The following is a 27,149-nucleotide window of genomic DNA, read 5'->3' on the forward strand; positions in this document are numbered from 1 at the left end:
TTTATTTATTTCGTTTTGTTTACCCAGGGTAACACCATCAGTGGACTAAGCACTGTTTTTCTTGGGGGCCCTGCATCCAAATAACAAATACATACATATATTAACAAGTACAAACAATGAAAAGGTATTAAACAAAGAAGAAAATATGTTCAAAGAGACAAGCAACCTGCAGGACATACATACAGACATACTGAAATACATGTGTGTATGTAATAACAGAGTTTTTAGAAGATTTTTGAAAGTTTCGACAGAGGTACATTTTTTTATGTCCTCAGGAAGGCTATTTCACAAAGTGGGGCATGCAAAAGCAAATGATCTTTCCCCCCAAGTTTTTGAAACTTATGGAATGACAAGGAAGCCAGAGATGGATTAGCGCAAAGATCTACCTGGTCTGTAGTGATTGGTAAATGAAAGACTGTATTGTCACTGCAACTCATAGCGAGTATGAGTTGCAGTGACATTTACACGACTTAAAGCGAGCTATGAACGAGTTATCAAGAGTTTGCTATGAGTGACAAGAGTTTCATACGACCAAGGGTCGGGAAATGCACATTTTTGGCACTCAAAGATGGATGCTGGGGGCGGCAGCGTCAACACCAATTCTTAACCGAAGGTTAAGTTTTCGAAATGACATCATAACTTAAAAGTATATTGACCTAGTTCATGAAACTTGACCATTAGGTTTATCAAGCATCACTGAACATCCTGCATGCATTTCAGGTCACAAGACCAAGGTCAGAGGTCATTTAGGTTCAATGAACTTTTACCATGTTCGGGGAATCAACATCAAAATCTCAACCTACAGTTAAGTTTTTGAAATGTCATCATAACTTAGAAAATATATGAACCTAGTTCATGAAACTTGGACATAAGGTTATTAAATTATTACTGAACATCCTGCTTGAGTTTCAAGTCACATGACTAAGGTCAAAGGTCATTTAGGGTCAATGGATGTTGGCCAATTGGGGGTATTTGATGTAGGTACGACTGCCAGAGGCGCTCCACTTGGACCTGGTCTAGTTTGGTGTCTTTTCATTTTTACCTGTCTCTGCTCGTCATTTACCTCCTCTTCCGTTTCAAATGTCTCTTCCTGCACTTCTTCTGCTTCTACCCTTGTTTGAATGACATCTTCTTTCGGTGTTTCCCTACCTGAATGGCCACAACTCTTGGATCTCTTGGGTTGTAGGTAGTTGTAATAATGCAGTGACAAAAGCCTTTTTAAAAGTATGTGTAATGCGTGGATCAGTTAAAATGTGCTCTCACTTTAAAATAAACTCCTCAAAAAAGTTTTGGAAATCTGATTTTGATCTATATCCCTCCTCGGTTTTGGTAAATGGTTGTAGGTAGTTGTAATAATGCAGCGACAAAAACCTTTTTAAAAGTACGTGTACATGCGTGGGTCAGTTAAAATGTGCTCTCACTTTAAAATAAACTCCTCAAAAAAAGGTTTGGAAATCTGAATATGATCTATATCCCTCCTCAGTTTTGGTAAATATCAATGTGTAATTAATATAAATGAATAGATCATTTCATTTTCTTTAAAATGATACCCCACATGATATGATTGTGGTTCACATTGAGGTGCAGTGCCTTGAAATGTGGGGCAAGGTCAAAATTCAAAAGCGGCAAAATGACACAATATTGAAAGTCACTGTTTTTTTCCGTGGTGATGAGTGAGTTTCTCAGTGGTTTCTTTTGACTTTGATTGATAATTCCGCCTCGGTTTTAGTAAATATCAATGTGTAATTAATATTAATGAATAGATCGGTTAGTTTTCTTTAAAATGATACTATACATGATTTGATTATGGCTCACATGGAGGTGCAGTGCCTTGAAATGTGGGGCAATTCAAAATTCAAAAGTGGCAAAATGACACAATATTGAAAGTCACTGTTTTCTTCCATGGTGATGAGTGAGTTTCTCAGCGGTTTCTTTCAGTTGTTATCATGCACCTTCAACATCAACATTAAAATGGAATCAAACACACCTCTGCACAAGCAAATGCATAACAAACAAACAAACCATCACTACATAAACCACAACAAAACATAAAATATGAAGAATCAGAATGGATTTTCAGACACAGACAAAGGAATCATGTTTTGTGTTTACCCTTCATGGCTATTTCTACTCGTTTGCAGCTTTTCAATTCAGACTTCATCCAACACTTGAATGTTGCTCTTTTTGTCTCACCCACCAGAGGTGAAGGCGAGACTTAGGGATCCAAATGTCGTCCGTCCGTCATAAATCTAATGACACATAACTCCACAACCGTAGTTTACATGCAAGACTCTCTTATCACACCTAACTCCGCAACCGTAAGTCACTTTTCAACCAAACTTGGATGGTAGATGGACTTAGGGGACCTGCATGTTATACTGCAGTCGGAGGTCACATGATAAAGTCAAAGGTCATTTTCAGGTCAACGTTAAAGTTTACATGCAAGACTCTCTTATGACACCTAACTCCGCAACCGTCAGTCACTTTTCAACTAAACTTGGATGGTAGTTGGACTTGGGGAATCTGCATCTTAGGCAACAGTCGGAGGTCACATGGTAAGATCAAAGGTCATTTTCAAGTCATTGTTATGCATGCGAAACTTTCGTATGACACCTGACTCCGTAACCGGAAGTTACTTTTCAACCAAAATTGGATGGTAGATGGACTTTGGGGACGTGCATCTTATGGTGCAGTTGGAGGTCACATGGTTAGGTCAAAGGTCATTTTCAGGTCAACGTTAAACTTTAAATGCAAGGCTCTCTTATGACACCTAACTCCACAACCGTAAGTCACTTTTCAACTAAACTTGGATGGTAGATGGACTTGGGGGATGTGCATCATGTGCTACAGTCGGAGGTCACATGGTAAGCTCAACGGTCATCTTCAGGTCAACATTAAAGGTTATGTGCAAGACATTTATGACAAACGTTATTCCATCCCAGCCATTTCACAATGAAGTTTCGATACAATTCTGTTGCATGCCCTTGCAAATCACAATATTTCTGGTTATTTTCATAAGTGGGCTAGACACAAACTCGCTTTTGCCTTGTTTTGATGGCATGATCATAACAAGCATGGTATCATTTTAAAGAGAATCAAATGATCTTTGGAAAGATATCAAATATCTATTGTGTAAAATTTGGAGTTTGGAGAAATTAATGGCCAAACTCAGATTTTCAAACTTTTTTTTGGTCGTTTTACAGCTTTTCAATTCAAAATTCATCCAACACTTTTGAATCCTGCTCTTTTCGTGATGGCATGATCATAACAAGCATGGTATCATTATAAAGAGAATTGAATGATCTTTAAAATAGTGTCAAATATGCATTGTGTAAAATTGAGAGTTGGGAGAAATTAATGGCCAAACTCAGATTTCTAAACTTTTTTTGAGGGGTTTATACGTGGGAAAATATAGATCACTGGACATTTATCATTCAGCTGGCATGTCACAACGAGCACTTGCAACGCACTCAGAATGAACTCATATGAAATTCGCTATAACTCGGGGTGCTCGATCTAAAGTTGCGCTAATCTCGTGGGCACCTCCACTTGACTCGTAAAGCGATCGCAATGCTCGTATCTCCCTCTTGAAAACTCGGAACGCACTCGCGTATACTCAGATGCGGCGGCGTCAACACCAAATCTTAACTGAGGATTAAGTATTTGAAATGACAGCATAACTTAGAAAGTATGTGGACCTAGTTCATGAAACTTGGCCATAAGGTTAGTCAAGTATTACTGAACATTCTGCCTGACCTTCAGGTCACATGACCAAGGTCAAAGGTCATTTAGGGTCAATGAACTTAGACCATGTTGGGGGAATCAACATCAAAATCTTAACCATTGTGCATATTTTCTCGGAGCTTATGGAGGAGACGTCCAGAGATGGAATAACAATAGAAATAATCCCAGTATTATTTCTTCCATATGAACATAACATACTTTGCTGACATCGTCAATATTCTTAGTATGACCATAAAATCTTGTTAAATCGTAATAATTTAGATGAATTTAGGGCTCGATTCGAAACATTCGTATTTATTTTGATCGCATGCTCAATTGCGTCCAAAAAACTGGATTGTCATTATCAGGATTAATTCTCGAACATCGTCATAACTCATATTCCACAATCTTTCCTCACAATCGTTATATCAGCATTGAATAGCAATTCAAATGACCATCCAGAGAAAATTACGTATTTATTCCCATAAATTTATTTGGAGCCCATTTTGGATCCAACTACACAATCTCAGGCAAGTTACAGCGCTCTCTGTTGATTGCAATTGTTTGCTGGCGCTGACGTCAAGCACGCCTGTCGTTTCGGGAGAGTGAGTGTACTGGCTGCGGACGGGGCTGGAGAATGGACTGCGAATGCTAGTCGACCGAAAATCATTCGGATCGACTCTGCGTGATTCATGTCTTTATTATTGTTTCATTTTAAACTTATATGTTGTCATCTGCAAATATCATTGTTGAAGATATTTTGGGAAGAATTCTGCTTTGGTCCCCGGCCTTTTTTGTGTGTTTTGTGATCATGGAAAATACAAACGAACTTTGCTCTGTCATCAGCTTGTGCAACGCTCACCCGGCCAACGCCAGCGCATATCGTCAGTGCGTAGTGCAATATGCAAAGCGCATCGCATCGACGCAAAAACAAGACTAAATTTTCCCCGCCTTCAATATTCGATGCATCGATGTTCGATCGATTTAGAGCTGTCGAACACCGGTTTTCAAAATAATCGATATGACTCAGGCTTAACTTACACTCCAGCAAGGGGGTAATAGTAGGAAGCATAGTGTTTGAAATGTCTATTTTGCATCTCTGTATTTTTAGATATACCCCCCCCCTCATTTCAGATGCAATGGCATTCTTTGCAAACAAATATATTGTTGGGGGACTACAAATTTTAGATGTGGAATTTTTGCAATTGTATACTTTTTGTCTCACCTGCGAAGCAAAGTGAGACTATAGGCGCCGCTTTTCTGACGGCGACGGCGGCGGCGTCAACATCAAATCTTAACCTGAGGTTAAGTTTTTGAAATGATGTCATAACTTAGAAAGTATATGGACCTAGTTAATAAAACTTGGCCATAAGGTTAATCAAGTATTATTGAACATCCTATTAGAGTTTCATGTCACATGACCAAGGTCAAAGGTCATTTAGGGTCAATGAACTTAGACCATGTTGGAGGAATCAACATCGAAATCTTAACCTGAGATTAAGTTTTTGAAATGTCATCATAACTTAGAAAATATATGGACCTAGTTCATGAAACTTGGACATAAGGTTAATCAAGTATCACTGAACATCCTGCATGAGTTTCACGTCACATGACCAAGGTCAAAGGTCATTTAGGGTCAATGAACTTTGGCCGAATTGGGGATATCTGTTGAATTCCCATCATAACTTTGAAAGTTTATTGATCTGATTCATGAAACTTGGACATAATAGTAATCAAGCATCACTGAAAATTTTGTGCAAGTTTCAGGTCTCATGATTAAGGTCAAAGGTCATTTCGGGTCAATGAACTTTGGCCGAATCGGGGGTATCTGTTGAATTACCATCATAACTTTGAAAGTTTATTGGTCTAGTTCATTAAACTTGGACATTAGAGTAATCATGTATCACTGAACATCTTGTGCACGTTTCAGATCACATGACCAAGGTCAAAGGTCAATGAACTTTGGCCGAATTGGGTGTATCTGTTGAATTACCATCATAACTTTGAAAGTTTATGGATCTGATTCATGAAACTTGTACATAAGAGTAATCAAGTATCACTGAACATCCTGTTCGAGTTTCAGGTCACATGATCAAGGTCAAAGGTCATGTAAGGTCAATGAACTTTGGCCATGTTGGGGGTTTTTGTTGAATAACCATCATATCTCTGTAAGTTTATTGGTCTAGTTCATAAAAAAGGGAAATAAGAGTAACCATGTATCACTGAACATCTTGTGCGAGTTAGAGTAGTATTCAAAGTGAGCACTGCTGCTATATTGAACCGCGTGATGCAGGTGAGACGGCCAGAGGCATTCCACTTGTTTGAAGAGGAACTCTCTTATTTTTATTCAATGGGAAATTCAGAAGACCACCACCCCCCCTCGTATGAAATCTTTGAGATGCCAACCCCTGATAAGATTGAACATTACTTCACAAATTTCACAATCATCAGTAATCACTCTAAAGTACATGTAATCACAAACTTCATCATTGTCTTTTTTCTAATACACCTACATGTATCATCACCACCACCAGCACTACCTTCCAACCTTCATCATTCTCATCACTCTATGTATCATCAACATCATCACCATCATCATAATCTCCAGCACCACCTTCCAACCTCCATCGTTGCAACATCTACACGTACATGTATTAATCTTTAAATGCATCATGGATTTTGAAATATGGTTTTGACACATTATTGCATCAAACTTTATTTACATTTCGATGAAAAGCATACACATCTATGGCATATTAAAAGGGCTCTGCCATGTTAAATGACTGGAAGGTTCATTCAGTAATGTTGATAATAATGCTTAAGAAAAATCATAGAAAAGTTAATTTCTGTCTACAGTATAAAAAATTAAAATGTGATCCTTAATAATCACACAAACCATATATTACAAGAATGGTTTCAACATTCCTTTACTATAATTTCCATTGTATTATTGAAATGGACATAAGACTTTATTAGTTGTAGAGATATTCAATGCTCAATAGAAATAGTGCTGGAATATTTGTTCAATACATGTTTTACCCTTCAGATGACATGAATTGCAACAAATTTTCTTTGTGTAATATACATGAAATATAGACTACATGTAGTACAAGTCATGTTTAGTTGAGCAAGTCTTGTTTTAAAACGTGTTGTGCACCACTGGCAAAAGAATACTTCAAGATCTCTGTGTGACATTTATCTGAAATTAAATTGTACATTACAGAATATATTTTATAACCTGATTCTTTCTGTCATTGTCTTATTTTTCCTGTAGGAAAATGATTGGTATGCTGATCATTAATGCGAAGTCTACCCCAACAAAAATCTTGTTTGAATAAAGAGAAAAGTGAAAAAATAAAAGCTTAATGCTGAAAATATAAAACTCAGATGTCAAATAAGAATGTTCTAACATTAAGTTTGACTTAATTTCATCAAACAGTTGTAAAACATCTTGATATGGATGCAAATGAGGGAACAAATGGTGTCATCCACCCACTTTGTTTTTTATATAACATAAATTATGAAATATTCACTTTTTTCTCCTTATGTGAAACATGTGAAATTGTCATTGTTCCAACATTTTGTGATTCAGTGCAGTCTCCTTATTGAGAAAACTTAAGAAAATATATATGATTCATTCATACTATAAACTTATAAAAAAAATATATGAATGAAATCGACTCTCGTGATTGCATAACACTGTGTTGTTGGGATGGACTTCCCCATTAAATGTATGATCCCCCCTCCCCCAAACCATCACGCTAGCAATATATTTCGAGGTTATAAACATTTACATAAGCCACACATTAAAGGAAAAGTCGCTTGGCGAAAAGAAGCTAGACATAACAAAGATGCTCTTAAAACTGATTTGAGTGCAGAGGGATGGGAAGACGTTTTTGGAGAAGATAATGTTAACAGATCATACGATATATATTTCTAAATAAAATTTTTCAATACTATGACAAAAATATACCTCTGACGAGAATCAACCCAAGTAAAAAGAAGAATAAACAACGATGGATCACTCAAGGTATAATTAAATCAAATATTTACTTGTAATCGATTATATAAGATATCGCTTAAATCTCCCACTCTAGAACACAAATACAAAAAATATCGAAATAGATTAACATCAATAATCCGTCTAGCTCGTAAATCGTATTATTCTAACAAAATAGAAAACAACAAAGATAATAACAAAACATTGTGGAACACAGTAAATGAAATGTTAGGTAAAAAAATACATGATCGTAATAATGTTGATTTCCTTCTAAACGGGCATAAAACGCAAGATCCTTCCGAAATCGCTAATGCATTCAATTCTTTTTTCACCAATGTTGTCCCTAACCTTTCATCTAAAATAGTAACTAATGCAAACGACTTTACAAAATATTTAGACAACCATATTGAACATTCCTTATTTTTCAATCCCACTAATATTTATGAAATTTTAGAAATAGTTCGATCATTTAAACCTACTAAATCTAGTGGTCATGACGGTATCAGTGTACATTTACTCAAACAAATAATTCATTTTGTGGCTTCTCCACTATCACATATATTCAATTTATATATCACAAATGGAATTTTCCCGGATCAAGTTAAAATTGCAAAAATAATTCCCATATACAAAAAAGAAGACCCTTGCCAAATCGCCAACTACCGCCCTTTTTCGTTATTACCAAGCATTTCTAAAATACTTGAAAAAATAATTTACAAACGACTATATTCTTTTTTGGACACAAGTAACTTATTAATTCCTAATCAATACGGATTCAGGTCAAAACATTCAACTGACTATGCAATTTTACAATTATAAGACAAAATACCAAATCCCCTTTCAAAAAAAGAGCACACTTTCGGGGTTTTCATGGATCTATCGAAAGCATTCGATACTATTGATCATCATATACTATTTAATTTATTCAATATGGAATCAGAGGGATTGTTTTATCATGGGTTAAAGATTATCTGTACAATCGATATCAATATGTTAATTTTAACTCTAAATCTTCTGAAGTTTGCAATGTTAAGTGTGGAGTTCCACAGGGTTCTATCTTAGGCCCTTTGTTATTTTTAATTTGTATGAACTATATAATCAATGCTTCACCCCTACTTACTTATGTTCTTTTCGCAGATGATACCAATGTATTTTTTTCACACAGTAACTTAGACACGCTTGTAACAGTTCTCAATAATGAATTAAATAAATTGTCCATGTGGTTTAAATCAAATAAACTCTCCTTAAACATTAACAAAACAAATTTCATGTACTTTAAACACAACAATTCTAAGCATATATTTCGTGGTTCCATTAACATTGATAACATCCATCTTGCTGGAAAAACAAGAAACAAAATTCTTAGGTGTATTAATTGACTCTAATTTATCTTGGAATAGCCACATTCGTTATATTAGCACGCTTGTTGCCAGAGGTATTGGCATACTATTCAAACTGAAATATTGTCTTTCCCAAAGATCGCTATTTATGCTTTACAATTCTTTTATTTTGTCACATATATCATACTGCAACGTATTGTGGGTAATTGCAACAAACCCAAAATAGACTCAATTCTACGCCTCCAAAAGAAAGCACTCCACATTTGCTCCCACTCGCAATTTTTAGCACATACTGATCCTATTTTTCGGAACCTGAAAACATTAAAAATTCATGACATTCATACTTTCCAAACTGCCATTTTCATGTACAAGTTTTCAACTAAATCTATACCTTCACCCTTTCAAGATATTTTTGTTTACAACAGCAACATTTATTCATATCCTACACGCCGCTCATCCAACATCCACCTCACAAACCCGATAACAATATTTGCACATAAAACGATCAGACATCACGGCCCAGACATCTGGAACGATTTGCCCAATGATATAAAACTCACTGCATCTATCTTTTCTTTTTAAGCTTCATTGAAAAGATATATTTTATCGAAGTATTCTTAGTATCACACCTGCACGTTCACCCACTTGCACACACACACACACTCTTCATTTCTTCTTTCTCCTTTTCTAATGATTTGTGACGTAACATTTTCTTCCAGACCCGGACCTATAAAATACTAGGTTTCCATGTAGCGCTTTTCCCCCTTTGGCTGCTATTGCTCAAGCATTTTTTTGCTTATATATTTTGCCACTGCATTTTTTTTCATTACTTTGTCTTATCCTTTAATTGTATTAATGTCTAAATTTTGTTATGACACTCCTATAAATCTGTTACATTACAATGTACTTTCATGTCATATTACGATTATGTTTTATGTATTGTAAAATTTATTTTGACTTTACAATAAATGCAGAAACTCCTGCAAAAAAAATTTCATGCCAAATATTTCAGGGCATGATCTGCAACTTACTAGGGAAATAGATAAACAAAATCATGTGGATGTCTTTGAAATACATGTAATACTTTCTCGAAACTGGTTTTCAGGAAATGGTGGATCTCTGTGGTGTATACATAAATTTGTGTTTATGTATAGTCCGATATATCAGGTTAAATAAATATAAGCCCATTTAAAGTCTAATAAAACCCATAAACAAAAATTCATATAAAGCAGGATAGTTCTTAATTTCAAAACATATTATTTCCCAATCAGGTGAGTGTTACAAATATCCCAGTCAGCTGGTATTTATGTGCCAAGGCAGTACTAAAACCTGCAGTCTTGTCCAACGGTCTCACTAAGAGGTACATGTACATTCCATGTATTACCTTTAATGGAATCTTAAATTATTGCAAGAAAAAGTAAATACAATTTAATGTAATCTGACCTCAAACTACATGTACACATCACACTTTGATAAAGGAATGTGTTGTGCATGATTTTCTTATATAAAATACATGTATGTTAATAGAAACATAAATGAAAAAATATATCAGAAAATTGCTATTTAAACTGGAACATGAAGTATAGAGTCCATGCACAAGAGTTCAGTGAAAGAGATATTCAACCTCCAAGTCAACAACTTCTTCAACTTCAAATAATTCTCTTGTAACCAGTTCCCTTGAGAGTTTGGTTGTAAAGAAATGTTCACATGTTGCCAATAGTTCATTCCATCGATGCTCATCAAAAGGTACTCGTATGCATAAATGTCCATGCCTGGGATAAACAAAAAAGTCACACCAGGTCCTTTGCCACACACTCATTTGCAACTGCACCTGTGAGAAGTATGGATGACTCTTCTTGAGTGTAGGTCTCTCACTGATCATGTCGATATAAGGAAGATTTTGATGATTAGGACAGGTGTTTGCTAAGGACAAAGGGCATTTAATTTCAAGAAGCCCACAACCACAACACCTGCATGACACCACAGCATCAGCGCTTGCCCCAATGAACACTTGGTCCGCCTTTACGCGAAGTCCACATTCTCACACAAGAAGGTGCGTATGTCCTGCTGATGTCATGGCCTCCTTGTACTTTGTGCGAGCCTCGTCTTCCAGCTCTCTGCCGTATTTAAGCGAAGATATGTCTGGGTTAATCTTGATGTATCCCAACACCCGCTTCACAAGAGGTGCCCAATCAACGCTCTTCCCTCTGCTAGCGAGTAGTGTCCTTCCTTTCGTGAGTACGATGTGAGCGATGGACCCAGTTATCCTCCCCTTCCTCTGTCTCAACCATTCCATGTTTGCTGCCTGTACACGGGTCACTTTCTCTAATTCTTCTACCTCGGCAGAACTGTAAGTAGGTAGTGAAGATAAGAAGTCTTCTACAGAATTGAAAGGTTCTGCAAAGTTCCACAGAGGTACTGGCAAATTCAAAGTCGATGTTTCCTCAAAGCTGGCAACATGGTCCAATGTGGATGGTTTACCTGTACATGTAGCTGCTGTTTGGCGAGCATACTGCAGGAAGCAGGCACCATCAAAATCAGGATAGAAGGCGTCCACCAACATCTCAAGAGTAGGAGGCGGTCGAGAACCGCTGGCACGGGAATCCACTGGGGAAAATCATTTCCGCACTGCTGGGTTGATTCCATCCGAGGCCGCTGAATCTGGTTGACAAAAAAAATAAAAATATAAAAAATAAAATTATCTTGGTATGCTCATCCTAAAAATTTGTTTACCATCCAGAAACATTACCTTGACATGAGATTAAAAACAATTGTAAATTTACTAGTGAACATAATCATATGATAATATGCAAGAACTTTTACTATCAACATGGGGTCAACTTCAACTACATGTATTTCTATGCTGGTTTCAATATTTGCAAATGCATGTATTCATGCAAAAGTGATGCACTTCAAGGCTTAAGGATGCTTTATTTCGAATTCAGATATAACATAACCAAGAGATGTAATCGAGGCCATTACTTTGGAGTCAAGAGGCCACTGGAGAAAACCTCTCATAGAATTTGTGCGCCTGAGTCAGCCCCCAAAATGTGACCTCAACTTCATCTATGAATTGGCTTAAATGCAATTAAATCCATTAGCACAATGTTTCTGTGCATCTACATGTTCATACCTTGCTTAGAAAAGCGTGGCTTGCTAATTGCAACATCAGCGATACGCCTCAGTTCTACTTGGTGACGTGCCGCAAAAGCAGACCAGCCACATTCCTTTGACTTACAGGCTGGGTTAGTCAGGCCATTGCGCCATGCAAAATCTACTTTGAAGAGGATGGCTGCAACATGGTTACATGTCCCACTGTACCTGTAATAATGGAAAAAAAAGTGAGGGTTAGACTTCATATATTAGAAAATCTCAACTCTAATATTTTATAACTTTAATTGAAATGCAATAAACACAAAACAATGTGATGATGATCAATGAGAAAAAAAAGGTTTAAAAGTCATTCAAAACATATGGTCACTAAATAATTTTGTTTACTTAATGATCTTTAATTTGAGAGAACAAGAGTTTTAAGGAAAAAAATAATTTTATTTCGTAATTCTCCTGGAGAAATTACAGGAGATCCCGCCCGCGCATGCGCAGTCATTACGTTCGCAGCATTGATTTGGCAGTCATTTTCCGCCATTTTGGGGTAAGATAAAAATGGTTTTTTCTTCCCCTTCTTCGAGTTGGTTGCTGGAAATTATGCGCTAGAGCTCTTTTCTATTACAACCTCCTTCTGATATCGACATTGGGTTCAAGTAGGAGTACTTAATGACGAAAATCCGATTATGAATCGTGTTTTCTTGAATGTGGGTACCAGCCCGCCGGCGACTCAGTCGCAGCGGAGTGCGGTTTCTCCACCGGGCCACACGCCGGCGAAGCCGGGCGCAGGGACCCGTTCCACGAGCCAGCAACCAGCGTCGCATCAACAGTCTTCGTATTCGACTTCGTCGAATACAGTTATAGATAACTTCATGATAAAGGAGATATGATTGAATCTCCGTCGGGCTTTTCGGGCATAGGTACCGATATGGCACTATTGAAAGCCAAGCCCCAAAATTGTCAAAAACATAAAGATAAAGGAGATATTAAATCTCCGTTGGGCTCTTCGGGCATAGGAACCGATATGACACCAACAAAGCAAGCCCAAAAAGAATAAACCTTTCCCCTCAACTTCAAACTCTGAGTTTGAGGAGAGACTAAATTAGAATCGCTTTTGACTGAAGCACTGGAGAACCAGGCTTTTCAGAACCAGTCAGGGAGCCAGTTACTCCCCAGGCATAGATCAGCCATTATCAAGATAGTATTCTGAGGCTGTCTTTTTACGATGATAATAATGGTTATGATGATCAGAATTCTTAAATACAGTTCCAAGCAGGTCAGGTCCATGTGACCAATGTCAATGATGACAATTCACAAGCTCCAGATTTCGAGAGTGGGGAAGGTGAATGTGATGTGGGCCAATTAAGGCCCAGGCATTCCGGCATTAGCCGCTAAGTTTGCCCAGCCCCAAGAGATGGGGCACGGCAATTGATAACCTTGGTCGATATGCCAAGAGTTAATGCTCCCATTTGGGACAAACTAAAACAAGTAGGCCTAACTAGACAAAGAAACCTGCAACTACAATAAATTCAACGTTCACTAACCAGAGGTTTGACAGCATTCATGCAATCTTTAGACCCAGAGAATATTTCTGAAGCTCAACAAGATTGCCTCACTTTGCTCAGCACTACCAATTTTGAGCTAAATTGCACAAGGAAACGTCTTATCAGACCTGATATGAATATGAAATTTACACAATTGTGCAAATCTTCCCTAGTGGGCAAGTTCTTATTTGGAGATGATCTTGCTAAGCAAGTGAAAGAACTGAGTGAGCAACAAAAGGCAGCTGCAGGGATGATGAGAGGCCAATTGAACGACAAGCAATTCAAGTCTCACACATATCACCCATATGCCAGGAATAAAACCAGTACTCGTGAATCTGGATGGGCTCAATCAGCCAACATGATTTGTGGTCAGGCAACCAGAGGGTCCTTTTTTAGGGCATCCCCAGTGGAAACGACACAAGAACAAGGGTCATGACCAGTGGCAGAACCCAGGCTCGCAGAGCAGAATGCCTCTCAACAGCCCCTTTCCCCCAAAGCAGGGTGCATCTTGGAAGAAAACAAAAGTAACTACTTCTACTGAAGAGGCGAGTTAACTCAATGATTATTCAAAGTTTCCTATTGGTGGCCGAATGAGGCATTTTGTAAACAATTGGAAAATATTACTTCTGATCACGTCATCTTATCAGCTGTTGAAGGGTATAAATTAGAGTTTGAAAATTTATCTATTAAACCATACCGCTCACTACCCCCACACTGTTTTCATATCAGAACAGTTGAAGTAATTAAAATCAAGAAATTATACACTTACTTGAGAAAAAGGTGATTGAACAATGCTCCCATGAGAATGGAGAGTTCGTGTCCAACATTTTTATTCGGCCCAAGAAAAATATTGGGCTAATTAAGAGTTATTCTGGCTCTTCCTGACCTGAAAAAGTATGGCTGTCAGCATTTTAAGATGGATAGCATACATACAGCAACACAATGTCAGAAAATTTGTTTTCTTGCCTCAGTGGACCTTCGGGATGCTTACTTTTCGGTCCCAGTTCACCCTTCAGATAGAAAGTACTTAATATTTATTTGGCAAGACACGCTTTTTCAATTTACATGTTTACCAAATGGTTTGAGTACTGCACCACGGCTCTTTACCAAAATTTTGAAACCAGTGTTTGCCACACTGCACCAAGCAGACCACATCTTAGTGGGTTATCATGACAACACCATCATTATTGGTAAAATAAGGCCCAAGTACAGAAGGCAATTGATGCCACGGTTGGCCTTTTATCAGAGCTTAGGTTTATTATTCATCCTGATAAGTCGGTACTCAAACCATTACAGGAAATTACTTTCCTTGGATTGGTCCTTAATTCAGTGAATATGTCCATATTACACATCTTCTGACAAGGTAAATGAAGTTGAAAAGTGTTGTTTATATAGGCCTCCTCCAAACTAACTTGCCTAGTATTAGAGCAGTCTCCAGAACAATTGGGAAACTTGTACTATCATTCCCTGCTGTCCAATATGGCCCTCTTCTATCGGGCTTTGGAATTGGACAAAATTGTAGCACTGAAAATTAACAAAGGTCATTTTGATAGACCCATGCAACTCTCGCAGGCAGCTCGGTACGATCTTGAATGGTGGATAGCAAACCTGCACATTGTACTCGTCTTTGAGAGTAAAGAACCGGACCTGGAGTTGTACTCCGATGCAAGCGGTTCGGGATGGGAAACTACATGTATAGAGCTAAATTCTAGTAAAGATGGGCAATAGAATGCCGAGGAGCTTGTTAAAGCTCAGAATGGTGAGATTGATTATCTTGAATTACTGGCAGCCTTTTTCGGACTAAAGTCCTTTTGTACATCTATGAAAAATACCAAATCCTACTACGCATAGATCATGTAGTTGTAATGAAATTGCAAATGCAATCTGTAAATGGTGTTTAGAGAGAAATATTTGGCTGTCTATTTCTTATATTCCAGGCAAGCTAAATGTAGTAGCTGACAAGCTGTCTCGTAAATTCAATGATAGGACAGAGTGGACACTGGATAAACGAGCTTTTAACCAATATACTCCTTACTTTGGCTCACCAGATATTGACTTTTCTGCATCTCGACTAAATCAATTGCCTAGGTATCTCTTGGCAACCCGATCCTAGTACATTCTTGGTTGATTTTTTTTTTCTAAACTGGGCCAAGTTGAATTTTTATGTCTTCCCACGTATTTTGTCTCATGCCAAGTTGCTTGCAGAAAATTCTGAATGACAAGGATATACGGGCTTACTAGTTATCTCATATTGGCCCTCACAATTTCGGTTTTTCTTGCTCCAAATTATAGGGGAACCTGTAGAATTCAAGAGGAGGAAAGGGTTACTAACTTTACCCTTCTCAATTTTCACCCCTTTTGAGATTACATTGATCTATTATATTGCAGGATCTCCGGAAACATTTCAAGAGACTGAATAAAAAGACCACGGAGATCATGAGGTCTTCACGGAGAGACTCTACTAAAAATCAATAATAATAATAATAATAATGCTCAATTCTTGTAAAGCGCATGTAGCATAGCATTTCACTATGCGCTGTATCTACATAAGAAAATGGAAAAACTTTATTTAGACAGATGTTGGAGTTATGTTCAATCATCAAGACATTAATTGGAGTTCCTTACAAGTTATGTGAACACGGAGCTGGTTATAGTACCTTGAACACTACAGAAGCACTTTGTCTAAATTTTTAGTTTTAGATGATCCTTTTACAGTGGGAACTCATTCATTAGTGCACCACTTTATGAAAGGAACCTTTCAACTTCGACCACCCAAACCAAGGTACACTAACATATCTGGGATATTAAATTAGTGTTGAACCATTTAAGAAAGCTAGCACCTGAGAGAACCCTTAGCCTCAATCTCTTGAGCCTGAAAATTGTCACCCTCTTAGCACTAACCTCAGCGCAGCGGGTGCAGTCGCTTCATCAGTTAAACATTGAGCATATGACTCTTACAGATACTAGTAGCTACGTTTTGCTTTGGTCAACTACTGAACACAGACAGACCAGGGCATGTGAAGATATGACATTGGAAGCTTACCCTCTAGATAAGCGACTGTGTGTTCTTGATTATCTAAAACATATTCGAAGAACAGAACGTCTGAGTGGATCATAAAAAGTTCCTTTTTATCAGCTATCAGAAGCCTCATGTGAGGATAAGTTCATTTATAACAAACCATTTCCCTTTGGATACGAGTAAATCTAGCTGCAGCTGGGGTAGACACTGATTTCTATGAGGCGCAATCCACGAGGGCTGCGTCGGTGTCAGAAGCTGAGAGGTCAGAAGTTCCCATCGCTGCTATTATTTCAGACAGGCTGGATGGACTAATGAGAAAACTTTTAACTACTCTATCATACGCTTTGGATCAGAAAAGTGACTTCTCATCCTCCTTGTTAGGCAGTGCCTCATACTCGGTTGTAGAGGTTATGTTGTGTTCACACCAGGGTTATGACTTGGTGTAATTTTGGTATCAAATATGCCTCCTGAGCTTTAAAATCTCCTGTAATTTCTCCAGGAGAATTACGAAATAAAATAGAAAGATTAAATGAGAACAAAGTTTGAAATTTAATATTTATTTTATGAGTAATTTGGAGGGAGAGATTACAGGCCCCCCACTCCCTCCCATTACTCAAGGGCAAAATTAGCTCTAACTTGTTCTCATCTTAGTTTAATCTTTCTTGCTGTTTATCAGGAGTCATATTTGATGCTTTGAATGATGACTGCGCATGCGCGGGCGGGATCTCCTGTAATCTCTCCCTCCAAATTACTCATAAAATAAATATTAAATTTCAAACTTTGTTCTCATTTAATCTTTCTATTATATACAAAGATGACATTAAATGTCAAATAAAGAGAGACTTCAGGCCCAGGTAGGTACATGTAGCCCTAAATGTATTGCAAGTCAACTTACATCAGGGTGACCAGACGTCCCGTATTTCCCGGGATTGTCCAGTATTTTTCTTCTTTGTCCCGGCATCCCGACAAACCCTTCCCGGGACGCCTATTTGTCCCGTATTTCAGAATATTGAACAAAATGTAATTAAAAGTGACGAATTTTCATCAAAATAACCAACAGATGACGAAGCAGAGACAACAGTAAAATCGATAAATAAACTTTTGCAAGTTCTGCGGTGATTTTCTTGCTAACCCAATACATCGCAAACGAACTGGCCTCCTGCCATTTGGCGCAGGCTCTAGCTAGGCATAGGATCTGAGCAGATTCTCTCCACCAAACATCCCAAAATAATCACAAAATCGGCGGGAAATTTGTATGACTTTATTATGGGTTCTCAGATAACTGATTTGGAGATGTAATCTCGGAGGAACAATTTATTGAGTTTTCATAACTAGATCTAGTTGTTTCAGCTTTCGTTTTGAGTCTTGTTGTGTATGATGCCGCGATGTTTCATCTAATTTTTAAGTAAAAAGATCACTTTGAAATTTTATTCATTTCTAAAACATTTTTTTTAATCTTAAAAATATATTTGAAAAACACCAAATATCATTATGATTTTTGTTAGATGATTGGATTTTTTTGCTTGAAGTTTGAATTTTTTTCCTTTCTTTCTTTTCTATCCTTGTTTCTTTATCCTTCTATCCTTCCTGCTTGCCTGTTTTTGTTCCATCTATCTTTATTTCCTATATTTGTCTTTCCTGATCCTCTCTCTCTCTCTCTCTGTTCATTTTTCTTTCTTCCTCCTTTTTCTTACCCGTCTTTATCAATCCCTTATTTTATATTATTTCTTTCTTAAAACTTTTTTCTCCCCCCGCCTCCCTTCCTCTCCTTTTTCCTTTAATTCTTTCTCTTCTTCCATTATCTTTTCATTCCCTCCTCACTTCAGTTCTTCCTCCCTCTCTTTCTTCCTTTCTTTCATTCTTCATTTTACTTCTAATTCTTTCCCTTATTCTTTCTCTCCCTCCCTCCCTTAATTCCTTCCTTTCTTCCCTCCTCCCTTACTGCTTTCCTTCTTTCTTTGTTTTCTTCTTTCTTTCAAAGAATGAAGGAAACATTTTTCTTTCTTTCCTTCATTCTTTTTTTCCTCCTCCTTTCTCATACTTTTTTCTTTCTCTCCTTTATTGTCTTTCACACATTGTATTTATTTTCCATTCCTTTCTTTTTCTTTCTTTATTCAATTCAAAGAATGACGGAAACGTTTTTCTCTCTTTTATTCATTCTTTCATTTTTTTAAATACATTTTTTCCTTCATTTTCCCCTTGTTTCTTTCTTTCTTCTCAATTCATCTCTTTTCTTTCGTCTTTTCTTTTTCTCCATTATTTCGTTCACCCTCCCTTCCAATTTTTTTATAGTTTTTCACAGGTGTAACATTGTGTAGCCTTCTTTGTTGATCTTTTTTGTCGATTGTCCCGTATTTCATTTTGTGAAATCTGGTCACCCTGACTTACATGGTAAATATATTTTTTTCGCCTTCTCGTGGAAGTGCGCTTTATGGAATTTCCAGACTAACACATGTATGTACAATTTGTGAAACAATTTTCTTATGCTAGTCTTATATACCAAGCTCAATGATAGTTCAAATTAGATCTAAAGCAGCTTACCCAGCAAAACATGTGCAAAAGGCACTCTGAACGGCTCCAGTCTTCTTGTCCAGACAAACCCATACCTTCCAAGGTATGTTATTTACCCTTTGAGAAGGGATACACTCTGTGCGCAAAAAGCAATTGCTGTCGTCATCGATTGGATGGAATTCAACCTCCTTAATCCACCCGAAGGCAAAGTAACTGTAAGCTTTCCCATCCTAATAATCAGACATCAGTCTGTTCCCTAGGGGCACATCATCAATGTTTCTCAAGTATGTCCCTATGTCGAACACCATTGTTGGGGGCCATTCCGTTATTGCACGAGTCTCTGACTTCCAATCCTTGATTTGACGTGGGTCAGGCAAATTGCTTCCACCAGGAAGCCGCAGCAGATCAGCGAACTGCTGGTCCTTATCCCCCGCTGAACTCCCCGTCGCAACGGGAGCAAGATCCGGCATCTTCATTGCTGCAAATACAAGCGCAACCGGTTCATCTTTATGTCCAGAAAGCTTTAGGTTTCGGTCTCTCAAGAAACTCTTCAAACGTGTAACATTCCATAAACGTATTTCGTCTATGGTGACAGATTCATAACCATCCATTTCGAAGAAGTATGTTGCAAAATGGTACGAAAACTACAAAAAATCGAACAGATATTTAGTCACCTACGCTGATAATGATTGGACATATATATACGCATTAGCATTCACTTTGTACACAATAGCCGAAAATAGCGCAGCCCCCCGAGTTTTGTCTCAATCGACCCCGTGACCTCTGACACACATACACAGGGCCTAATTACGAACTCGCTTATAGGTAGAGGGCGGGGGCAGAATGTTCTGTTGACCCTTATTTCATCAACCTACTTCTCCCATGTAAGCCTTATCTCGCCCGCTATTCTCCCGACTCTCATGAACACATTGCTGAGATCCACATGATAAAGTTGAAATGCTGCCCAAAAAGTATAATTTGTGTTCACTCATGCATTAAAGGTATTGTTTAACTTTGTAAGCAGCCGATTTTAAAAAATTCTCAAACCAAGATGAAACGTGTTCAAGTGCATGTATTAGAAATAATAAACCCTGAAAACAACCATTATTGAGAATGAGAAGCTAAAACTACAAGGCAAACACCGATTATGTAAAATAGTTGTCTTATAGACACCTAAATAGTACACATAAGTGTATGGGATGAAATTAAGATGGTGTTTCTGGTCACTTTATATTTCAATTTTTGAAGAACTAAATAATTTTTTTCGAACGCAATTTTTTCTGGGCTTCATTTTTGTAACATATTGCAGACACGGGTGACAAGTGTGACCTTCTAGCTCAGATTTTTTAAAAGTCAAACCATTGTTAACCAATCAACCAATTTAATAATTTATGAAATCTGCTTAAACAACCAAAACTTGTCACGGTTGATCAATAATTTATCACAATGCGCTTAACTTTGCAAGTACCAAAGGATTTGCCTCTCAAAAAATGACATAAATTGGAAGGCTAATTCCAGCCCACCCTAGTTTTCATACCCTTTGTTTCAGTGGGCAGTGCTCGCTCAATCATGAATAGTTTCCCAACTTTTTGGTGTCATTTGAAATTTGACTGAATTAGCTTCCATATCATGTCAGTGTTTTTCCCAAAAGTGCTATATTTTTAATTTCGCAGCCATTTCAAAAGTGTATAGTTTTTTTTGGACGCACTGTATAACAAGTTTAGGTGAGTTCAGCAAGAGTAACAGCAAGTTAGCAAAATTTTTGAACATGTTCAAAAATTTTGAAACTGTTCACGACTTCAAGGAGAGTTGTCTCGAGTTTGAACGAGCTCTGCCGAGCCATGCCAAGTTGTCGTGAGTTATCCCGAGTTTCATGGTGAGCTTTATGCGAGTTATCACGAGTGCCTCATTTTGATAACTCGCCAAAGTGGAAACCTTGCTTTAGTTAGGTATTCAACCTGAAATTCATTGCTCTTTTAATGATCTGTATGTATTTCTGTTGTGGCCATTAGACATGTAAAAAAAATTAGTAATGATTGGACTGGGGAAAAAAATCCTGGTATGGCAGACAATTTGTGCCACATTTTTTAAAGACTGATACACAAAAAGTCTTTTGTGTAGCAGTGCACCAGACTTTTACACATGATTGTACAAGAAAGTATTAGAGAGCTTTTCTCTAATGGCTAAAAGTGCTAATCAGTTCGTTAAGCAAAATTAGTTCCTTTAGTAGAATAAACAAATTTAGCAGATATTTACATTTAACTTTTCTGTTTTCTATGCTGTCTAAAAATTACATAAATTTGCTTTATCTATAAGTAGGGACAGTGATTTTCCGTTCCAAAAAAATGCCTTTTCCGTTTCAGAAAATCGTAAATTCCGTTTCAGCGTGTCAGAAAACGGAAATTCGGTTTCCCCATAGACTTTGTGTACACGGAAAATTGGCAATTCTGTTTACCATTCAGTGGCGATATATCACTCGCGCTGGTCAAAATTTGTATCTGCCACTGTACCAACAGCGCAGTAGAATACGCTGTAATCTGATCTATGCGCATACACAAAATATTTTGACAAACACTGACATAAATACATCCTTACCTTTCACATCATTAGCATTATTTTTTTGTTAGATTAAATTTTGTCGATAATTTGGGGGGTTTTTGGACATCGTTTCGACCAGTCAACGACTTTAGCCTATCCGCCATTTTGGATTTCAAGATCAGAATATCGTGCTGTTACATCTTCAAACATAGAGGGCAGCAACACACGACCATGTTGTTTGCATGTGAATGTTTTCGATACGGCCGACCCCGCCGCCGGCCAAGACCCGGGACACGGGCGAGGCCGGTGGGGGTAAGATTGAGAGTGATGGAGTCAAGAGCAGTCACGAAATGTGGATTGTCATACTTTGTAGTGAAGTGAGATCGTGTTTTGTTAAGTTTTGTGGCCACTTAATATTCATATGTTGGAGTAATTACTGTCACTGTTCTGTGTATTCTGAGGAAAAATATGTTTTCCGTGATTTTCCGTTTGAAATGGCACTTTCTGCTTCAAAAGGCAATTTCCGTGAATTCCGTCAGTTTTCACCATCGCGGATAATCACTGTCCCTATATAAGTTATCAATTGCATTATATTATCAAGAGGGTTATAGAATTCAGAATTACATAAGTTATGAATTCCTGTGTGCCAGAACTCATGTTTCAAGTATTCTTGACATTTATTCTGCAGAGCCTCTGACAAATAACTGGCCCTGTGACCCAGAGAGGACAATCGTCTCTCATATTCCTGACCGTAGGGAGATCTGCTCCTTCGGCAGTGGATATGGAGGAAACTCGCTTCTTGGAAAGAAGTGCTTTGCTCTGCGTATTGCATCAAGGATTGCAAAAGACGAGGGTTGGCTGGCTGAACACATGCTGGTGAGTATTCTACATTGTAAGTGTAGAAATTGTAGTTCTGATGATTTGTTAAAGTTTAACCATCTAATTTAATTTACAGTTGGAGGAGACAATTAGTCAAGACCCAAAAAAGCCAATTTTCTTATTCATATTTTAATGACTCACCATTTCAAATTGTCAAATTATTGAAATTTATTGTTTTGTAAATTCTATCATCTTAAGGTAACCATCAAAAAATCTCTGAATTCTTGCTTAACAATTGTCGCCATATTGTTTTTAGTGACATGATTGATCAAACTTTAAAAAAATAACAGAGATTTGAAATGAAATTTTTGACTTCTAAAATTTGAATATGTATTTTAAAAATCATATCTTTTCTTATTGTTGATTGTGTTTGTGTTCTAGATTCTTGGACTGACAAATCCTCAGGGTGAGAAGAAGTATGTTGCAGCAGCGTTTCCTAGCGCCTGCGGCAAGACAAATCTGGCAATGCTTAACCCTACCATCCCTGGCTGGAAGGCAGAGTGTGTTGGTGACGACATTGCCTGGATGAAGTTTGATAGTAATGGTAGGCTTCGTGCCATCAATCCTGAAGCAGGGTTCTTTGGTGTTGCACCAGGTACATCAAATTCAACAAACCCCAATGCAATGGCCACTATTGAGAGCAATACTATATTCACAAATGTAGCTGAGACCAGTGATGGCAAGTTTTACTGGGAAGGACTGGAGAAAGAAACACCAGATGTAAGTAGACTGTGTTACCAACAAATGGTTTTCTCCAAAATACATCTATTAGGTAGTTTTTCTTTAAAAAAAAATAGGGAATACATTGTAGGTGCTAAAGTACTTTGAGCAGGGCAAGATTTTAGAAGTAAAAGTACCTCAGAGTAGTGATATGACAGTTAATGAGTTGAAATTTAATCCATTGTCCATGTAAGCACTTCAATCACATGAAATCTTTGCCTAGAGAAGTTAGCATGTAACTTACCATTCATTGTAGGCCTGAGCCATATTATTTTTGTGTTCGACAGCTTTAATTCGCTTGACATCGATGCATCGAATTTGGAAGGCGGGAAAATCAAGTTAATTTTTTGCTCCGTCGATGCACGTACTGCGACAGTATGCACTGAGAGGAGTTTATTAGCATTGCACATGCAGATAACAGTGTAAAGTTTGTATTTTCCATGATCACAGAATAAGTAGCCATGCAGAATTCCAAAGATATCTCAAACAATGATATTTGCAGATGACAACATACAAACATTTGAAATTAAATAGTATAAAAGACATGAATCACACAGAGTTCGTCCAAATGACTCTCGGTCAACTAGCGTTTGCAGTCCAGACTTGCACACACTCACAGCCCTGCACACACTCACAGCCCTGCACACTCACTCTCCCGAAACGACATGCGTGCTTGCCAGCTAACCATGGCAGGCGGGTACCCCCACACCCTTCCCACGCAAAATGTCACACGCTCGTTACTCTGCGGAAAAATGGATTCCTCTTTTTTTCTCTAAAGTTGGCAAGTATGTTGTATGTATGTGTAGTGCGTGTTGAGCCTGAGATGAGCCTGGTACTTGCGTGTGCATAGTCGCTTGCCGGCCAGTTTTCCAACGCACTTTAATAATTTGAAAGCTCGTGCATACATAAACATTAGTTGAACATGCTGGTGGCATGCATGGCACGAATCGCGATGTATAGCGACTGGTAAATACATCTGTAAGGATGATGACACATCCAAGATGGCAACTTATGATGACCAACGAAAGGAAAGAGGATGCTTATGTTTTGATCATCATTTGAAAGGAAATAGTAGTAACTGCGGTCTAATGTACAATATTTCTGAATTTAATTTATTTTATCTTAAATTTGCATGTAATTTCTTTCCTTTATAAAGTTATGTTTTATGTACATAAAAACAATCCGAAAAGCGGATTTCCGCCGAATGTTAAATGTAACGTTACTGCTAATACGTTGTCTTTACGCACGGGCCAACACTCTTCAGGTGAGTGGAGCCAACATTCGTGCTGCAGCGCAGAGCGAGGAGTACGATACAATGAATAGGGTAGGGTAATTCCCCAATGTAGTAAGAGGAGAGTCCATTTATAATGGAGGGGGATTTTGAGGTTTGAGGGAATTATTTTTCCATTTGCAAAATTTTACAAAAATACTCATCTATTAAAGATGGAATCATCAAAAGATATTTTTCATATACTTTTAAATTGTGGTGATATTTTGAGGCATTTCCTTGAATTAATTTATATTAATTCCCTTCGGATATTGGTACTGTCTGGTTAATTTTCTTCAACTCGTATCGAAGAAATACAATGAAAAGACCTGGAAAGCGCTTCTTTGTCCCCTGAAGTACTAATTCTGGGTGATATTCAATATTTATTGATAGTTTCACATTATTTATACTAGAGAGATGTCCTACTGCTTTTGGAATTTATTAAAAAAGTCGGCACTGTAGCATTCAGTTTAATAGCAGGAATGGGAAGATTTCTTCCCCAGTTCTAGCGGCCTAGATGTATACTCTATAGTGCTGTCACTGCTGGGGATGATTGAGTGTACGTGCAGTGTGATTGAGGGTGAGCTGTGTACATCTTGAAGTGATCTACAATGGGACTTTTGTGGAATGATTTCAACTTCTAGATCTATTTGAATTTTAGATTAGATTGATTTATGAATGATTCTTTTGTATTTGTGGAATGTTACGTGTACTTCCATTTTATGACACTAAATTTTAAAGCGTACTGTTTGGCAAAAACATGCAATGTTACTTAGGTTGGGAAGAGAAGTCTGAATTGATGTGAACTTTTTTTTTTATTTCTCTTAGTCTACAAGTTGGTAGTTTTGTCAGGAAACTCAACATAAAACAATGAATTATTTTAGAAGTGGAAAGGAAACCCCCCAAAAATGGAGCCCTAAAAAATGTTCACCAGAACTGTGCCCCTGAAAGAATTTTTTCTCGACAGATCTTTACTCTGATAAGGAAGTGCCGGAGTAGATTGCACTGCAAAATTAAAGGCCTACTTGTCTCTTTTTGATAAATTTGCCTTGGTGCCCTTTTGAATAGAATAAAGGTGGCCTTCATGCCCTTTAGAATGGCCTTGATGCCCCTTGAAATTTTGGGGCATCCATGGCCACTTTGCCGGTTGCTAATGTTGTAACCCGCTCCCATTGTGTTACGGGTTAACCTGCCGGTATGCCCCTGATCGCTGGTTGCGGGCCGGGTTCATTCTCAAACCCGGAGACCGTCACACGAAAAAAGGGAGAAGTAACGACGCATAATAAAAACATTAACTATGAAAATTGAGTTAGGATCATGTGCTTCTTACGTGGCGGATTCTTTTAGAGACGTAGATATTTCCTTTTAAAAAAATACTGGCGTATATTTGTGTTGTGAACAGTGAACAGAGGACTGAGACAGTTCGACATAATACATCGAGTTGCTCTTTCAAAGGAGCGCCAGTGCAGAGCAGTCAAAATAGGCCAATGAAACTCGATGTTGAGTTTCCCGTCCCATTTTTTCCAGCTCATGAGGAACCGATTTCATTATTCATTATTTTCCAGAAGAGGAAAGTTTGACCTTTTGTAACCTTTTAAGTTTTAACGCACTTTTATTCTGTGGAACCAGGGAAAAAAAAAAAAAAAATTTCGGGGGCTCCATTTTCAATTTTTTGTAATATTTTTGGGGCTCCATTTCTACCTTTCAGAGGCTACTTTTTGCATTTCGGGGGCTCTTTTCAAATGCTACGTTTTTGTATTTTGAGGAATACCTGTTTACTTATTAAATTAATTATTACTTATTGTTTAATATTGTATGATTTTTGTCTCACCTGCGAAGCAAAGTGAGACTATAGGCGCCGCTTTTCCGACGGCGGCGGCGGCGTCGTCATCAAATCTTAACCTGAGGTTAAGTTTTTGAAATGACGTCATAACTTAGAAAGTATATGGACCTAGTTAATAAAACTTGGCCATAAGGTTAATCAAGTATTACTGAACATCCTAATAGAGTTTCATGTCCCATGACCAAGGTCAAAGGTCATTTAGGGTCAATGAACTTAGACCATGTTGGAGGAATCAACATCGAAATCTTAACCTGAGGTTAAGTTTTTGAAATGTCATAACTTAGAAAATATATGGACCTAGTTAATGAAACTTGGACATAAGTTTAATCAAGTATCACTGAACATCCTGCATGAGTTTCACGTCACATGACTAAGGTCAAAGGTCATTTAGGGTCAATGAACTTTGGCCGAATTGGAGATATCTGTTGAATTCCCATCATAACTTTGAAAGTTTATGGATCTGATTCATGAAACTTGGACATAATAGTAATCAAGCATCACTGAAAATTTTGTGCAAGTTTCAGGTCTCATGATTAAGTTCAAAGGTCAATTCGGGTCAATGAACTTTGGCCGAATCGGGGGTATCTGTTGAATTACCATCATAACTTTGAAAGTTTATTGGTCTAGTTCATTAAACTTGGACATTAGAGTAATCAAGTA

The 27,149-nt window shown here is 37.6% G+C and overlaps 1 protein-coding gene across 1 annotated transcript in view; it reads left to right on the forward strand.

Moving 5' to 3' along the window:
* LOC121408124 (phosphoenolpyruvate carboxykinase, cytosolic [GTP]-like) overlaps window positions 1-24,008 on the forward strand; it is a 48,061-nt gene extending 24,053 nt beyond the window's left edge. The window contains exons 3-4 of the mRNA XM_041599454.1: window positions 22,469-22,656; window positions 23,041-24,008. Of these exons, the coding sequence (XP_041455388.1) occupies window positions 22,469-22,656; window positions 23,041-23,487 (635 nt within the window). The 3' untranslated portion in view covers window positions 23,488-24,008. The remainder of the gene's footprint in view (window positions 1-22,468; window positions 22,657-23,040) is intronic.
* Window positions 24,009-27,149: the final 3,141 nt, after the last annotated feature.

This window comes from Lytechinus variegatus, chromosome 2, assembly GCF_018143015.1.
Source record: "Lytechinus variegatus isolate NC3 chromosome 2, Lvar_3.0, whole genome shotgun sequence".
NCBI lineage: Eukaryota > Metazoa > Echinodermata > Echinoidea > Temnopleuroida > Toxopneustidae > Lytechinus > Lytechinus variegatus.